Consider the following 17,212-nt stretch of genomic DNA (forward strand, 5'->3'; position numbering starts at 1 on the left):
ATGGCATTCATGGATCTGGAAAAAGCATATGACAAAGTGGACAGAGAAGGATTATGGAAAGTTTTGCGCATGTACGGTGTACAGGGTAAGCTGCTAGGTGCCGTCAAGAGTTTTTATGATGGTAGTGAAGCATGTGGCAGGGTTAATGGGCATCTAAGTGAATGGTTCATGATCAGTGTGGGCGTGCGACAAAGTTGTGTGATGTCCCCGTGGTTGTTCAATGTATATATGGATGGGGTGATGAGAGAAGTGAAAATACGAGTAATGGAGAGAGGGATGGCATTGGTAATGAATGGTGATGGATGGAGTACCTCAAATTTGTTGCATGCTGATGATGCACTACTGCTTGCAGGTACCGGACAAGAACTTGGTAGGCTGGTGCAGAGTTTTGCTGATGTCTGTAAGCATCGTTCCTTGAGAGTAAATGTAGAAAAAAGTAAAGTGATGGTTACTGAGAGAAGGTGACTCCCAGTGCAATGTAACAGTGAATGGAGAGAGACTGGAGTTGGTGAGAGAGTTCAAATACCTGGGTACATGATAGAAAGGAGAGGAAAATGTGCAAAAGAAGTTGAAAGTAGTGACACAAGGAAAAAAAGTGGCTGGTGCAATGAAGGCATTGATAAGAAACAGAGGCTTGAGTGTTGCAGCTGCACAAGGCTTACATGAGGGAGTGTTAGTGCCAACTTTAACATATGGATCTGAGACTATGGTGTGGCATGAAAATGAAAAGTCAAGAGTAAGAGCAGTGGAGATGGGACTGCTGAGGAATGTATGTGGAGTACAGAGGGTGGATAGGATACGAAATAATGTGATTCATGAAAGATGCGGAGTGAGGAAGTCAGTGGACACCAGAATTGAAGAGAGTGTACTAAGATGGTATGGTCATGTGGAGAGAATGGATAACAATAGAGTGGTGAAGAAGGTATATCTGAGCGAATTCAAAGGAGGGAGAAGGCGAGGTAGGCCAAGGAGAAGGTGGAGAGATATGGTGGATGAACATGTGAGGAAGAGAGGTTTAGAAGTCGGTGAGGCTAGGGAACTGACAGGAGATCGAGCTGGCTGGATGAATTTTGTGAGAAGTGCATGATCAGGGATTTTTGGCACCCATTTTTAACGTGGCAACATCTGGATTGACTCTGTCAGATACGATTATGTGAAGCTACAGAACGTGGTGAATGTTTTTGGCGTATCCGATAGAGCCAGGATTCCGGGGGCTTGAATGATGAGTGAATGGAAGCGTGGCCCATTGGATTGGGTAATTTTGGGCTGTCTGGACATTGCTACTCCTCACCCTGCCCTTGGGTGGGAAAGGAGGTCCGGATGATGATGATGATAACTTACAGATACAGTATTGCACAGCAAAACTTCAACATACAAATTCGTAAACACAAGGCAACATTCCAACGCCAAAACCAATCGGTGTCGGAATGTTGCCTTGTGTTTACGTACTTGTATGTTGAAGTTTTGCTGTGCAGTACTGTATCTGTAGATTATGACATTAAATAAACCTTCTAACCACTGAAAGTGCTTCATATTGATTACCAATGGCAGATAACAGCAAATCACCCGGTACTCGGGTCCCGTGAGGGGCCAGGGGGGGTTTGCCGTGGTTTGGCCCCCATGCTGTCCTTCTCTTCGACAGCCTCTGGGAGATAGACCCACAACGAAGATGCCACTGCCTGTCCAGGATGCAACACAGCACCCCATACTATTAAGCACATTATGGAAGACTGCATTGCACACAAACACCTACGCCAACAACACAGCATACACTCTTTGAGAGCTCTGTGGGAAAGCCTGGTCTCGGCCATGGCCTTCCTAAGGGACTCGGGGCTGTTCGGCCAGACTGCCTAGGGAACAACTACTACTACAACTACTACAGCAAAACACGACACATAGGGAGTCTAGGGAGCAAATTGGTTTTGGGATTATTCGTCGTCATCAGTTCGCCGTCACAACAATAACAAGGCAATTCGCCATCATTAATGAAGACAGCTATGGGTGATGCTAGAATATAATTAAAAGGCGACTACAATGAGGAAGAAAAAGTTAATTATTGACTGAAGGTGCAACTAGTAAAAATCCAAAGGCTACGCTACTGAACATAGACTTTGATGGATCCCCCTGAAATATAGTTATTAAAGTACTGATTAATTAATAATAAGTATATTTAAATGAGTTATTTAAGAGGAGCCTGTTGATTCACGTGGAGAGACAGGCTGACGAATGAGGATATAAAGGAGCGTTGTGGTGTGGATGTGGATGTGATAGGAAGTGTTATGAGGAACACACTGAGGTGGTTTGGCCATGTGGAGAGGATGGAGGGTGAAAGACTGACGAAGAGAGTGTATGTGAGTGAGGTGGAGGGGGGAAGAGGGAGGGGGAGGCCGAGGATGAGATGGAGGGATGGGGTGGAGAGGTATATGAGAGAGGGGGGTGTGAGTTGGGAGCAGGGCAGTGAAATGGCGGGGGACAGGGCGACTTGGAGGCGATTTGTTTGTGGCCACCCCAAACGGGATTGAGGCGTCTAGCAATAGATAGATAGATAGATATTTATAAAAGTATTGATTAATTAATATAAGTATATTTATAGAATGACAGGGAATTGTCCAGGGTGCGAATTGTCCTGATAGGGAATCGTCCATGTTTTGACGGGGGATTTGTCTGATGGCGAATTGACATGACAGCTAATTGTCTCAGAACCCACCGATCGTGGGCAATCATATAAATCAGGTTAACTGATTACAAGGCTTTATTTAATGCTTTTAACTTTCTTTAATGCTTTAACTTCTTTAAGTGCTTTAACTTGCAAGTGCATACCAGAATAGTAAATATTTAACTTACAAATACAGTACTGTGGCAAAGCAGTACAACAAATATTTAACAAACAAATAAAAATGGTAATATTCTGACGCCTATCAGGTAAACTGGCTATAAGACTTTATTTCTTGATTTAATACTATTTAATAGTACTTTAACTTGCACATAAAGTTACCAGAACAGTACTATAAATATCTAACTTACAAATACAGTACTGTGGAAAAGCAGTAAAGCAAATCACATCACATGATCAAAACAAACCATGCATGCTGCGCTGATGTTCGAGGATTTGGCCTGTCAAAGGCCTCTCTTGCGTAAATTTATAGATTTCATAATACAGTAGTTCTTTAACCCCTTAACCGCAGGGCATCACTTTCCTGACGGTCGAGAGCAAGGGATCATACCGTAGGGTGTCACTTTTGTGATTCTGTGTTATTTTGAATTCGCCCGGGCTTTCAAGTGGTGGCTTGTATCATCTATCAGTACTACCAGTGTCCAGCTATACTCAGTTCTGCTAATGTCACCTGTATGCCCATCCACTGTGATAATTCAGCCATTTTTCTCCTGTCCTTGACTCCCCCCCTCCATACCTCCCCTCCATTACCCTCTCCTCCCGCCTGACCAGCTGTGCTGTGCTACACAAATGCTGGACGGATTTTTCCACTCATTTTATCCATTGAAATGTGCCCTTTGCCCTATTCTTATACAAAATAATATATAAAAGAAAGAGAAAAGGTAATTGATACTGCCATACATCTGCAATGGGCTAATTATCACCTGGCAACACCTCACGTGCACTCGTTCGCTAATTTTCCCTGTTTATTTCCCTTTGAAATTTGCCGTATGACCTGTTCTCATAATAAAAATATATATAAGAAAGGAAGGGAGAAGCCTAAGTGATATTTACATTCACCTGGAACTACCTAATTTATTATGTATTGTCTAGATTTCCTGCCAATCATTTCATAGCGTATATATTAGCAGCTGTCACCACGCTGACACTGGCAGCCCTTCACTGCCCCTAGACAGCAGCATTCACTTTACTGTCGTCTTTCAACGTGAAACCACGTCGGATTCGCACCTGTCCAATTCCCCTGCTTTTTAGCCCCATGCAAAGGGCCCTGTGACCTCTACCCCTACTAACCTTGTGTGGAAAGGGGTAAAGGGCTAAGTGACTGCTGTGGAACATCTCTCTATCTATCTATCTATTGCCAGACACCATAATCCTGTAAGGGGTGGCCACTTGACTTTGAGTTAGTTGTTTTACGGGGAGGGGCACTAACACTCCACCAACCCACTTGTTGACACGTAGGCAACACGTATGGTTTGGTTATATCGAACCAGCACTTGCAACTGCGTGAGTACAGCAGCTTACCAAGTGAGCCATTTAGGCACATGAACTGGCTAATTTATCAATGAAAATGATGGACAGTGACTACAATCTTTCTGGCGACTCTAAAACAATGCAAGTGGAAATGTAAATAATGAGTAAATAATGTGTAAACAACAAGCGAAAGCAATGAATGTAAATATAAGTAAACAGTGAAAAATAGTTTTATAAGTTACTGCAAGTGACAGTGCATAACAAAGTGTAAATAAAATAGAAATGTAAATAATGTAAATAAAATAGAGAATGTAAATAGAAATGTAAATGAGTAGTAATATAATAATACGAGTATATATACTAGGAGTAATGAAAGTGAAAGTTTCACTCTAGCATGTATGAATACTATGAGTTATGAAAGTGAATGTGAAAGTGACAGATTCGTTCTCAATGCTAGTACTGAAAGAAACTTATAGATAAATATTGTATATATAAATAAGTGTAATAAAGTACTAGGAATATAAAGTGTGAGTGTGTTTATAAATAATAAATGACAGCTCCGCGTCAGAATACCATCGGGGAACCAGCACGGGAGGAAAGCTCGTATGCACTCATAATTTATATTGCTTTTTTTTTTTTTTTAATATGTATTCCAAACTACTTGAAATTCATAGAATAGTGTTTGTAGTTATAATATCAGGCAGTGGTTACCATATTACAGGGTATCGGGAAGTGTAAAGTGAAGACTTCATTACCCAACTTCAGAAGTCTCTACAATTCCTACGATAGACGACGAAGGCTCAACAAACATCCCAGGGGAAAGCTGAAGGTATGTGCCATAAGCATATATAATTTTAATATTCTAGGACTAATAACTGATTTTTGGCAAATATTTTTAAAAAGTCAGTCGGAGCACGAGCGAGTTCGGCGAGAACGTGTTCGGGGAGAGTTTACTGTATATACAGTATATACCGGTATATATATATATATATATATATATATATATATATATATATATATATATATATATATACATATATATATATATATATATATATATACAGTAATCACTCCAATATCCGACGTAATAGAGCCATTGGTAGGTCCAGTTATTGGTTTTGTCCGGATATTCGGCCCCAGCTTATGGACTTGTACTTATGGACCCTAACTCAGAGAAACACCTATACAACTCCCTCTGGACATGCATACCCAAATCACATCAATAAGGCACATAAATGACTGAAATAAATGCAAAAGAAACATAAAATGAGGGTTTAGAAGTATGTTCATACATTAATAAACATTCTGGTACCTATGGACCCTAACCTAGCCTAACTCAGAAAAACACATTCCTACTGCACATGCATGAGGTAAGTATAGTATGGAAAAAAGTACAGTATGAAACATTCTGGTAAGTATAGTATGGAAAAAAGTACAGTATGAAACATTCTGGCTACTTACAGCAAGTCCCTGGCCACCTCGATGAATAACCGCCTCCTCTCGGACTCTGACAGTAAGAATGATTTCCTGAAGCACTTGCAGTGTTCTCTTCCTGAAGTCTTGCACTGAACTTAGTCAATAACACACAGAAGTCCATTCTCTTCACAGTGTTCACTTTAGTCCAAATAATGTTCCAGTTAAATTTAGTGTTGCACATTACCTTTTCCCAATCTTTTCAAAATTTCCAAAGCCAAAACAAAGAAGTTTATTTACGTTAAATTTAGTTTCCACTGAGTCTTTTCTCTCAACTCGAAAACCTTAACACAACACCATTTTTTTCACTGCACAACACTCAAAATTCCCGTATGGTCTAGTGGAGAAGTTCTTGCTGTTTATTCACTGTCAGAGTCCGAGAGTATCACTGGCAGGCGACCAAGGGGTGCATCGCTGGGTCGTGGTGATGGCGTACCCACTGCAGAGGACTCTGAGGAAAGCCGCAAACTCACGTCGAGCGGTGACTCCACCGTGGCTGATGTGCTGGGATGTGGCTCAGAGCATGAGAGCCTGTCTTGGGGAGGCAACGGAGTGGAGCCAGGGCTTGGCACAGCAGGGGTCACGGGCCTGAAAAAACTGTCAATCGTTGACTGACGCAAGGACCGACGATTCTGGCGATTGATGATGCGCTGCCTGAAAGCACGCACTTCCTCCACGAGTCCCAAGGGCCCCATCTCCCTGTCGCAGTCCGGGTGTTCCAGGTAGTCTAGGACGAACTCTAGATGTTCCCGGAGTGCGCTCAGCTTGGGGATGGCTGGAGTAGTGTCCTGCTGAGAGGAGTCCGCATCATCGTCGCCTTCGTCGTCGGAATCTTTAAGTTCAGGACTGACACCAGCAACCGAAGACGCGATCTCGATATCAGACAACGTCTGATACCCAGGATCGCCCTCGTCATCGTCCAACCACTCACGAACATCGTCCACATCAACAACGTCGCCATGCGTACGTAACCGTGCATGGAAGTCATCCACGTCAAACCCTAGAAAATCGTACTCCACATCCATTCTGAGAAGCAGACGAGACCAACCATTTTCAAGAGTTTTCACAGGGACTTCCTTCCATGCACTAGCCCAGTTGTACAGCGCAGACTTGATGTTGTAGCGGCGAAGGTTTTCCAAAGTCCGCTTGCCTCGAGTGTCACGTCCTTCCCTGCGCTCGTCCTCGTCCTCGAGAACAACCATCACCTCGTCCAGGAACTTCCGACGGTACAGGCGCTTTGTTGCCACGATCACTCCTTGGTCCATGGGTTGAATGAGAGCAGTCGTATTAGGTGGCAGAAACATGCACCTAATATGGCCATTCTCAGCAACCAAGTCCTTGTCGCACGGGTGGGCAGGTGCATTGTCGAGCAGAAGGAGAGCCTTTACCTGGTCGCGAGGGATTCCCAGTGTCTTCGTCTGGTAATGGATGACCTCCTTGACGAAGTGACGGTGAAACCAGTCTTTGAAAATCACAGCTGTGAACCATGCTTTCAAAGAATGGTACCAGACGACAGGAAGGACATCCATCACCCCACGAAGGCACCGAGGCTGCTTTGCACGGCCAACAACAACGGACTTAAGCCGGTGCATGCCGTTAGCACTGGCACAACACAAAGCAGATATCCGTTCCTTGGAAAGCTTGCGGCTAGGTACACGCTTCTCCGTCTCCTTGGCTAGAGTGTTCGTTGGCAGCGAGCGATAGAATAGGCCAGTTTCGTCAGCATTGTAGACTTGACCGAGAGTTAGGCCCTCCCTGTCGATCAAGCCTTTCACCTTGTGCCGAAACTCGTCAACTCCATCCTCGTTAGCGTCCAATGCTTCGCCATGTGCTTTACGGTTAGTAAGGCCATGTCGCAACTTGAACGCGAAGAGCCAACCCTCGGATGCCTTGATGTCTAGGGCGTCGTGAAGCCTTGCGAACTTCTCAGCAGCAGCCTTCAGCTCCGTTCCACATACCATCACACCAGCTGCACGTTGCTGTTGGTACCAAATCAACATGGATCGGTCGATTTCTGCAAACTTGGGGGTAAACATAACCTTCCTTTCCACGTTGCATTTGCTTCGCGACGAGAAGTCAGCCGTGTACTGCATGAGTTTGTCTCGGGAACGTTTGATATCGAACAAAGTCGACCAGGCCAGGTTGTACTCGCGGAGAATGCGGGAAGAAGACCAACCCGCATCAACTTTCTCTAATATCTCCCTCTTCTTTTCCAGAGTCAACACCACTCTCTTCCTTTTCTCAGGTGGCGGGGTCATCATCACACACACTAAGAGGAGGCCCGAGAGCAGCAGGAGGCCCTGCAGCAAGTACAGCACCACCACAAAAGCGAGCACGTGGGCAGCCATTGCGAAGAGCGTAGGTCCAGTCGCGGTGAGAGACAGGCGGGAAGTGTGGAGGATGCAGCGGCGCTCTATCGGACGTCGGAGGAATGACGCACCAAAACAATGCTCTCCCGCGGCGCGCGCGGCAAGTTCAAATTACGGATGAGAAAAAATCGTTTTATTTTTTTTATTTTTTTGGGTTTTCAGACCATTTTGGGAATGTTGGATCCCAGGACGATAAGGTCCGGGTAGTGGGGATGTTTGGTTATTGGGCGTCCGGATATTAGAGTGATTACTGTATATATATATATATATATATATATATATATATATATATATATATCTGTTGCCAGATGCCTCAATCCCGTTTGGGGTGGCCACAAACAAATCGCCTCCAAGTCGCCCTGTCCCCCGCCATTTCGCTGCCCTGCTCCCAACTCACACACCCCCTCTCTCATATACCTCTCCACCCCATCCCTCAATCTCATCCTCGACCTCCCCCTCCCTCTTCCCCCCTCCACCTCACTCACATACACTCTCTTCGTCAGTCTTTCACCCTCCATCCTCTCCACATGGCCAAACCACCTCAGTGTGTTCCTCATAACGCTTCCTATCACATCCACATCCACACCACAATGCTTCTTTATATCCTCATTCATCAGCCTGTCTCTCCATGTGACTCCACAGGCTCCTCCTCAATAACTCATTTCCACTGCTCTCACTCTTGACTTGTGTCCTTCCAACAACGTCAGAGCTTCACTTCCGTACGTTAGAGTTGGTATCACAATACTGTCATGTAGTAACTTTTTCACTTCCATGCTCACTTCCCTGTTTCTTATCACTGCTTTCAAAGAACCAGCAACCTTTCTTCCCTGCTGTACCCTTTCAAGCATTTCACCCTCCAAACCTCCATCCTTACTCATCACACTACCCAAATACTTAAACATACTCACATTTTCCAATTCCTCACCATCCAATCTCGCTGTACATTCACTGACTTCACCTCTCTCAAAGACCATCACTTTACTCTTCCCTACATTCACCTTTAGATTCCGTTTCTTACACACTCTCCCAAACTCATCCACCAAGCCTTGCAGCTCCCCTTCGTCTTCACTCAACAACACAGGATCATCTGCAAACAACAGTAGGCTACAGGGAGTTTCCAAACACTATCCTCTCTCACCAGGGCCACTCCAACATCCACTACCCTACCTTGTAGCCTACTCTTTTATTACCCCATCCATGTACAGATTGAACAACCATGGAGACATGACACATCCCTGTTTCAACCCAACTTTCAAAGAGAAAAATTCACTTAGTTCACCATCCACACGCACTGCAGCCTTCGCACCATCGTACATACTCTTCACGGCATTCAACAACTTCCCATCTACTCCATATATTCTTAACACTTTCCACAATCCTTGTCTATCCACCCTGTCATATGCTTTCTCCAAATCCTGAAAGCCGCATACAACTTTTTTCCCTTCTCTAGAAACTTTTCCACTAAAGATCTAAGAATGAATATCTGATCTACACAGCCTCTTCCCTTCCTAAACGGGAGAAATGGAGCTCCCCCGAGCTAAGCCCTGTATTGGAGCTACCCCTCCCGGCACGGCAGTCCGGGCGAGGCTCGAACTTGCAATCCCCCGATCACAAGTCCAGCGCGCTACCACTGTGCTACCGCGCCCCCCTTCCCTTCCTAAAGCCTCCCTGTTCTTCTCCAACTAATTTCTCTGTTCATTCTCTAACTCTGTCAATAAGTATCCTACCATACACTTTTCCTATTATACTAAGAAGACAAATGCCCGTATGATTACCACACATTTCTTTTTCCCCTTTTCACTTGCACAAGGGAATAATTATACCTGACTTCCAATCCTACGGGACTCTACCTTCCTCCCAGACCAATCTGCACATCTTCCACATCCATTCTACTATTATCTCTCCCCCATGCTTCAACATTTCACCACACACTCCATCAATTCCAGGGGCTTTCCCCGATTTAACTTTCTTCATTGCTTCCACAACTTCTGTCCTACTGATTTCTTCCTGTCTTCTCACCTCCCTCCTTCTCCCAGCCATTCCCCAGCCACTTATACTCGCATTACTTCCATCCCCTATGTTCAACAATTCCTTAAAGTGTTCTCTCCATCTGCTCACTTTTTCTCCCTTCTCCACTAGTAATCTACCATTTTTATCTTTCACTCCCCTGCTAACTTCACTTCCACCCTGTCTTACTCTTTTCACCTCTTTTCAGAACATTTTCTTACAGTCCCTCCACTTTACACTCAAATTCCTTCCAAATTCCTCATCCACTCTCTTCTTACTCTCTCTTACTAATCTTTTCACCTCTCTCTTTCTTTCTACATATAACTCTCTCTTCCGCCTTTCAACTTCTTCCACGTCCCTATTTCTCATCCATTCATTCTTTTGTGCCACAGCCTGTCTCAACTCTTCAGTCCACCACGTTGTTCCTTGCACCCCCCTCCGTCTTCTCTTCCTTCCACACACCACATCACATGCTGCACATATTTCTTCTGTAAATATCCTACACACACCTTCCACGTCTCCCATCTGCTCCAATTCATATTTGCCCAATCGTTCCTCCACTTCTCTCTTATACTCTGCCTTTTTCTCATCCTCTTGTAACCTTTCCACTTTCCTTGCAACTACTCCTTCCTCTCGTCTTTCCCTTCTTCTATTCCTCCATCTTACTTGAATTGTAATTCTGGCCACCACCAAGTAGTGGTCAGAAAGTCCACTCCCCCAACCTCTATAAGCTCTTGGATCCATTACACATCTTCGCATCCTTTCATCCACACACACATAATCAATCATTGCCTTCCTTTCATTCAGTTCACCACCCACCCTTCTCATCACTCGCCATGTATACCTGTGGATCATTTTATGCCTGAAGAGGGTATTGGCTATCACCAACCCCCTCCCAGCACAAATGTCCACTAACGCACTCCCATTCTCATCTATCTCAGCAGGCACACCCCACTCACTAACTATTCCATCCACCTTCACATTCCCAACTTTACCATTCATATCACCGATCAAAAACACTCTCATTCCTTCCAAACTTTTCCATGCACACTTCTACATTTGTCCAGAACTCTTCTCTCACTCTTCTAGCACGATCTTGCGTTGGCGCATACACACACACAATCACCCACATTTGTATTCCAACTTTCAACTCTACCCACACAATCCTTGACCCAGCTGATCCATACTGTCTTATGCTCTTCTTCCATCTTTTACTCACAACTATACATACTCCTTCCTTTGCCCTCTCATTCTCACCTACTCCTGCACATATACCCCATCCATACTCCCATTCTCTCACACTTTCTCCTCCCACCATTTTGTTTCAGTTATTCCACATACATCCACTTTCGCACCCTCAAGCACCTGGACAATATCTCTCTCTTTCACCTCATCATTCGCTCCCCTTACATTCCACGTTCCGATAACCATGTCCTTTGTCCGGTCCTTGGTCGACATCGTTTGGTCAGTCCTTGTCCGAGGCTTCTTGTTTGTTTTTTTTAGTTAGTTGTTTTCCGGGGAGGGGCACTAACCCTCCGCCAACCCTTTTAGTCGCCTCTTACGACAAGCAGGGATACTGGGGGAGTATTCTTGAAAAAAAACCCTACCCCCAGGGGTGTATATATATATATATATATATATATATATATATATATATATATATATATATATATATATATATATATGTATCTCCATCATCCAATCCTACGTTGCCCCATGAGGAGCGTAGGAGCCCGGGGCTAGGCAGTTGGTCCTGACATTTAAGATGAGAATGACCAACCTCACTCACCCCTGAGCGGCATTACATGAGCAATCAACCCCAACCACCCCTTGGATATAAACCTTCACCAGCTCAATCCAATTGGGGTGCAATAATTACCCACTAAACCACCAGGCGCCAAAATTTGGTTATATGGTTATCACCCAGCGTAGTAAATGGTTTCCTGGTGCACAGGAAGCCATTTGGCTTGTCACTCAGTGTAGAGTCACCCACAGGCTGAAGGAAGTGGAAAGAATGAAGGAAAGAAAGACAGAAGAGGGAGTGTAAAGTCACCCGTAGGCAGTAGGACAAGGAAAGAATGAAGGAAAGAAAGACAGATGAGAATGGAAGGAAAGAAAGATGGAGAGGAAAGGGCAGACACCCGAGAGCAGCACTACATCGAGTGAGTGGATGGTGAGCGCCCCCACCTACCACATATATATATATATATATATATATATATATATATATATATATATATATATATATATATATATAACTGGCTTTGTTTCAGGGAAACTTATGAAATGTTTGAAGTGTGAAGCATGTTACAGTGTCTTACTTAGCCAAAATGTTGATGATTCCCATGCAAAAATCACTGTGAAATGCAAAGCAAACGTATCATTGCCATCCAAAAATGTAAATGCTGTATATGTCTTATGTGAAAAGAAATTAGTGAAAAATGACCTTACTCATTAGTGTTAACATATGTTTGCCAAAAAAATTTCATTCTTGTACTGACAGCATTCAAAAACCATGCTGTATTTACAGGTATAGCAAGTCAATCTGAAAATGACTGCATGTATTGCCAATCAAAACAGTAGCTGAGATCTGTCTGCAGGTGACATACACATATAAAAACAGGCAATTAACAGCACAAAATATATCTTTCAAGGCTGTTATAAGCAGAACTACCACTAATGGTGTAGTCTGAGTTAACAGAATATAATGTAGCACGCAATGAATGAAATGCAATTTTAGTATCATGTTGGGATGCTCTCAGTGACACTGCCAGTAAGAAGCAGTATCAACGTGGATACCACATTGGCTGTATGCCCACACCAGCCATATTTGTGTGGGGAAGGTTGGCTTCAACTAACTTGGCCATGCAACTTGGTGTGATTCCACTTATCATACCCCCACAGCCAGGACTGATAAGTTATTTCCATCATGTTGAGAGCACAAGGTCTAATTTAATATGGAAACAGAAATACTGTCACATTGCCAAACTTCACAACTTCTACCAATCAGAATTCCTTTATTCCCTGAACTGCATCTCTTTGAAACTTGCATCCCCCAAAAAAAATTCAGCTTACACCAGTTCAAGTCCAACTGTTAAAGATTTTTTATGAATGGAGGACGCCTGTGATCTGTTGTATGGATTTTTTTTTCTTTTACATAATCTGTATTTCCTTCCTGTTCATCCGTGTGTGGTACACACAGCAGTGAAAAGGTCCTGCTGCCTTTATCTATCAAACTATCCATCTACAGCCAGATTCTGTACTCCCATAAGGCATGGACGTTTGTCTTTGAGTTGGTGGTTTTACAGGGAGGGGCACTAACCCTCTGCCAACCCATCTGTTGACATATAGGGAACATGCATGGGTTGGTTATATGGTTACCACCAAGTGCTGTAAATGGTTTTCTGGCTTACAGGAAACCATTAGGCTTGTCACCTAATGTAATGCCAACTAAAAAGGAAAGAAGAGTAATAAAAGGTGACAGGAAAGATGGAAGAAATAGGAAACGAGGAAAGCAGACAAAGAAAAAGAATGATAATGGTGAAGGAAGAAGTAGGACGCACTACATCAGAAGGGTGGATGATGGCTGCCTCCACGTACCACCCTGGCACCATATTTTATCTACCACCACTGCCACTGCCACCACCATGACTACCATCAGCAGTAGCCTGGCTTTTTTTTTCCATCTAAGAATTAATAAGGCTATTTTTACAATACTGGGAGGGCTCACCGTCCAAGCAAAGGGATCTCTGTATACGATGTTTGTTAGGAGTGTAATGCTGTATGGTAATGAGACCTGCACAGCAAAGGAAGAGGATATTCGTAGGCTCAAATGTAAAGAAATGACAATGATCAGATGGATATGTAGTGCATCCTTGAATGTGTGGCGTGAGGGAACTAGGTTTATGATGGAAGAGTTGAAAGAAAGAAAGGGACTGAGGTGTATTGGTGTTGTGATGAGGAGGGGTAGACTGAGATGGTCTGGGCATGTGGAGAAGATGGAGGATGAAAACTGGGTGTGGGATGTGAGAAGTGTGAACATCAGGTGTAAGGCTGTGAGAGGCAGAACAAAAAAAACCTGGAATGAAGTCACAGAGTGCAACCTCAGGGATACAGGACTAAATAAGGAAGTTGCCAGAGATCAAGCAGCATAGACAGCCACCATTAGGTGACCAAGGCCAACGCATGCACACATGTTGGAGCCTTTATAAACGACAAAGTACTATAATGATACAATTTTTACAATTTTTTTACATATCTGACTGTCAGTAAGGTCCTTTACAACAGGTAAAACCAGAAGTTGTGATACGTGGAAAGGAACGTACTGGGGAAGGAGAGGTTTGGCAAGGATGTAGTATTTTCCATCAAGTTATTAAGTATGAGTTATGTGAAAGTTACATGAGTTTCTTCAGTGTGAGGATAATCATGTAATGGAAATGATGACACTGGGGAGGGAGAAGTTTGGCATGGATGCAGTATTTCCCATTAGTTACTGAGTATGAGTTGTGTGAATCGATTACATGAGTTTCTTCAGTGTGAGGATAACTATGTTATATGAGTTTCGTAAGTTTAGGGATAACCATGTTATAAAAGAAAGAAGCATATTACTCCAGAATAATTACAATACAAACTACAACATCCACACCCTCTACACAGGAATAAAGCCTCATTAGGACAATTTAAACCTCCGTGGTTAATAAAAATCATCCATTATAATACTGTATTTACAAGACTATATCACATATTGAAAAGATACTTCATTAATAAATAATAATCCTTAATGATGTCCAATGGCAGTGAAAGAATGACTGGACCTATTAGACAGGCAAATATATGAAACTGGAACATCTTTGTCTGATGGTAACTTAAAAACATCATCCTTTTAACACTCAACCACTCAAACCAACTTTTCTCTTATTCCTTATGCACCAGACTGAACTTTTTCGTTCTTATTCAATGTTGTTGTTATTGCTGCTGTTGTCACCAAAGAGTAATCTGGAAATGAACAAAATCAACCTTCCTATCCTTTTTGCATCACTTGAACTCAACACTCCACTATCTGATCCCAGTGTCTTTTTCCTTCCTGCGGTGTATATGAGCAAGGACTTGACAGGTGGCCTCAAAGGTGACAAATATGAGTCCTGTGGAACAGCCACTTTTAATCAAGCTTGGCCACAACCCTTTAAACCAAGCTGAAAGTCCTTCTTCCCGAGTGATCTGAATAATAATCTTCCATGGATTTGGGTATACCACTACCTGTAAAGGAAACATACTTAGTGAGAAACAACGTCACTTGACAGAGATGATGAATGTGAGCAGGGAAGATGTTGCCTGCTGTAGGTATCATAAATGATGAGTACAGTACTGTTTCCTACTGATGACTAAAAATAATTTTACTGAATCACAGGTCATCAAGTGATTACAAAAGCTCAAACCTTTCCCTCCAACCCTAAAACTGTTCAACAAACACATTATATCTCATTACTTTTCACCTAGGTCATTCATTTATGATAAACTGCAGCCGTTTCATACACCCTTCTCTTGACACTTTTCCACTAAAGCTCTAAGATTGAATATCTGATCTACACAACCTCTTCCCTTCTTAAAGCCTCCCTGTTCCTCTCCAACTAATTCCTGTTATTTCCCTAACTCTGTCAATAATTATCCTACCATATACTTTTCCTATTACACTAAGATGGCAAATGCCCCTATGAATACCTCACACTTCTTTTTCCCCTTTCCCTTTGTGCAAGGGAATAATTATACCTGACTTCCAATCCTCCGGGACTTTACCTTCCTCCCAGGCCAATTTGCACATCTTCCACATCCATTCTACTACTATCTCTCCTCCATGCTTCAGCATTTCACCACACACTCCATCAATTCCTGGGACTTTCCCCATTTTGACTTTCTTCATTGCTTCCACAACTTCCATCCTACTGATTTCTTCCTGTCTTCTCACCTCCCTCCTTCTCCCAACCATTCCCCAAACATACTCGCATTACGTTCATTCTCTATGTTCAACAATTCATTAAAGTGGTCTCTCCATCCGCTCACTTTTTCTCCCATCTCAACTAGAAATCTACCATTTTGATCTTTCACTCCCCTACTAACTTCATTGCCACCCTATCTAACTCTCTTCACCTCTTTCCAGAACATTTTCCTACATTCCCTCCACTTGACACTCACAATTCCTTCCAAATTCCTTATCCACTCTCTTCTTACTCTCTCTTACTAATCTTTTCACCTCTGCCTTCCTCTCTACATATAACTCTTTCGTCTCTCATCTTCTTCCACGCCCCTGTTTCTCATCCACTCACTATGTGCATTCTTCTTTTGCACCACACCCTGTCTCACCTCTTCATTCCACCATGCTGTTCCTTGCACCCCCTTTCGTCTTCTCTTCACCCCACACACCATCTCACATGCTGCACATATTTCTCTGTGAATATCTTGCACACACCTTCCAAGCCCCCTATCCGCTCCAATTCATATTTACCCAATCATTCCTCCACTTCTCTCTTATATTCTGTCTTTTTATCATCCCCTTGTAACTTTTCTACTCTCCTTACATCTACTTCTTCCTCCCTTCCTTCTCTTCTTCTATTTCTCCATTTTACTTAGACCTTGATTGGTAAGAGAGTCCACTCCCCCAACCTCTGTATGCTCTTGCATCCATTACACATCTTCGCATCCTTTCATCCACACACACATAATCAATCATTGCCTTCCTTTCATTCAGTTCATCATCCACTCTTCGCATCACTCGCCATGTATACCTGTGGATCATTTTGTGCCTGAAGAGGGAATTGGCTATCACCAACCCCCTCCTGGCACAAATGTCCACTAAAGCACATAAAGACATGAAGTTAAATAATAAAATTACAGCAATTACTTCATCGTCGTCACTTCATTATCGCCTATGGGGGCGCCCATCATCCACACATTCAGTGTAGTGGTACTCTATTTCAAGGTAGCTCTGCACTGAGTGGCAAGCCAAATAACTTCCTGTAAACCAGGAAATCATTTAATATGCTGGGTGGTAACCTTATACCCAAACATGTGTTCCCTATGTGTCAACAAGTGGGTTGGCAGAAGGTTAGTGCTTCTCCCCGGAAAACAGCCATCCATCGTCCAATCCTACGTTGCCCCATAAGGAGCATAGGAACCTGGAGCTAGGCAAGCTGGTCCTGACATTTAAGATGAGACTGAATCTAAC

At 43.3% G+C, this 17,212-nt stretch overlaps 1 protein-coding gene across 2 annotated transcripts in view; it reads right to left on the reverse strand.

Moving 5' to 3' along the window:
* Nucleotides 1–14,480: 14,480 nt before the first annotated feature.
* Nucleotides 14,481–17,212, reverse strand: part of LOC145392982 (mitochondrial thiamine pyrophosphate carrier-like) — a 34,962-nt gene continuing 32,230 nt past the window's right edge. For both annotated transcript variants that reach the window (XM_080267282.1, XM_080267281.1), the window contains one exon: nucleotides 14,481–15,249. In XM_080267282.1, the coding sequence (XP_080123408.1) occupies nucleotides 15,049–15,249 (201 nt within the window). In that variant the 3' untranslated portion in view covers nucleotides 14,481–15,048. The remainder of the gene's footprint in view (nucleotides 15,250–17,212) is intronic.

This window comes from Coenobita brevimanus, chromosome 23 (assembly GCF_032717465.1).
Source record: "Coenobita brevimanus isolate Jiangsu-jjx chromosome 23, ASM3271746v2, whole genome shotgun sequence".
Taxonomy (NCBI): domain Eukaryota; kingdom Metazoa; phylum Arthropoda; class Malacostraca; order Decapoda; family Coenobitidae; genus Coenobita; species Coenobita brevimanus.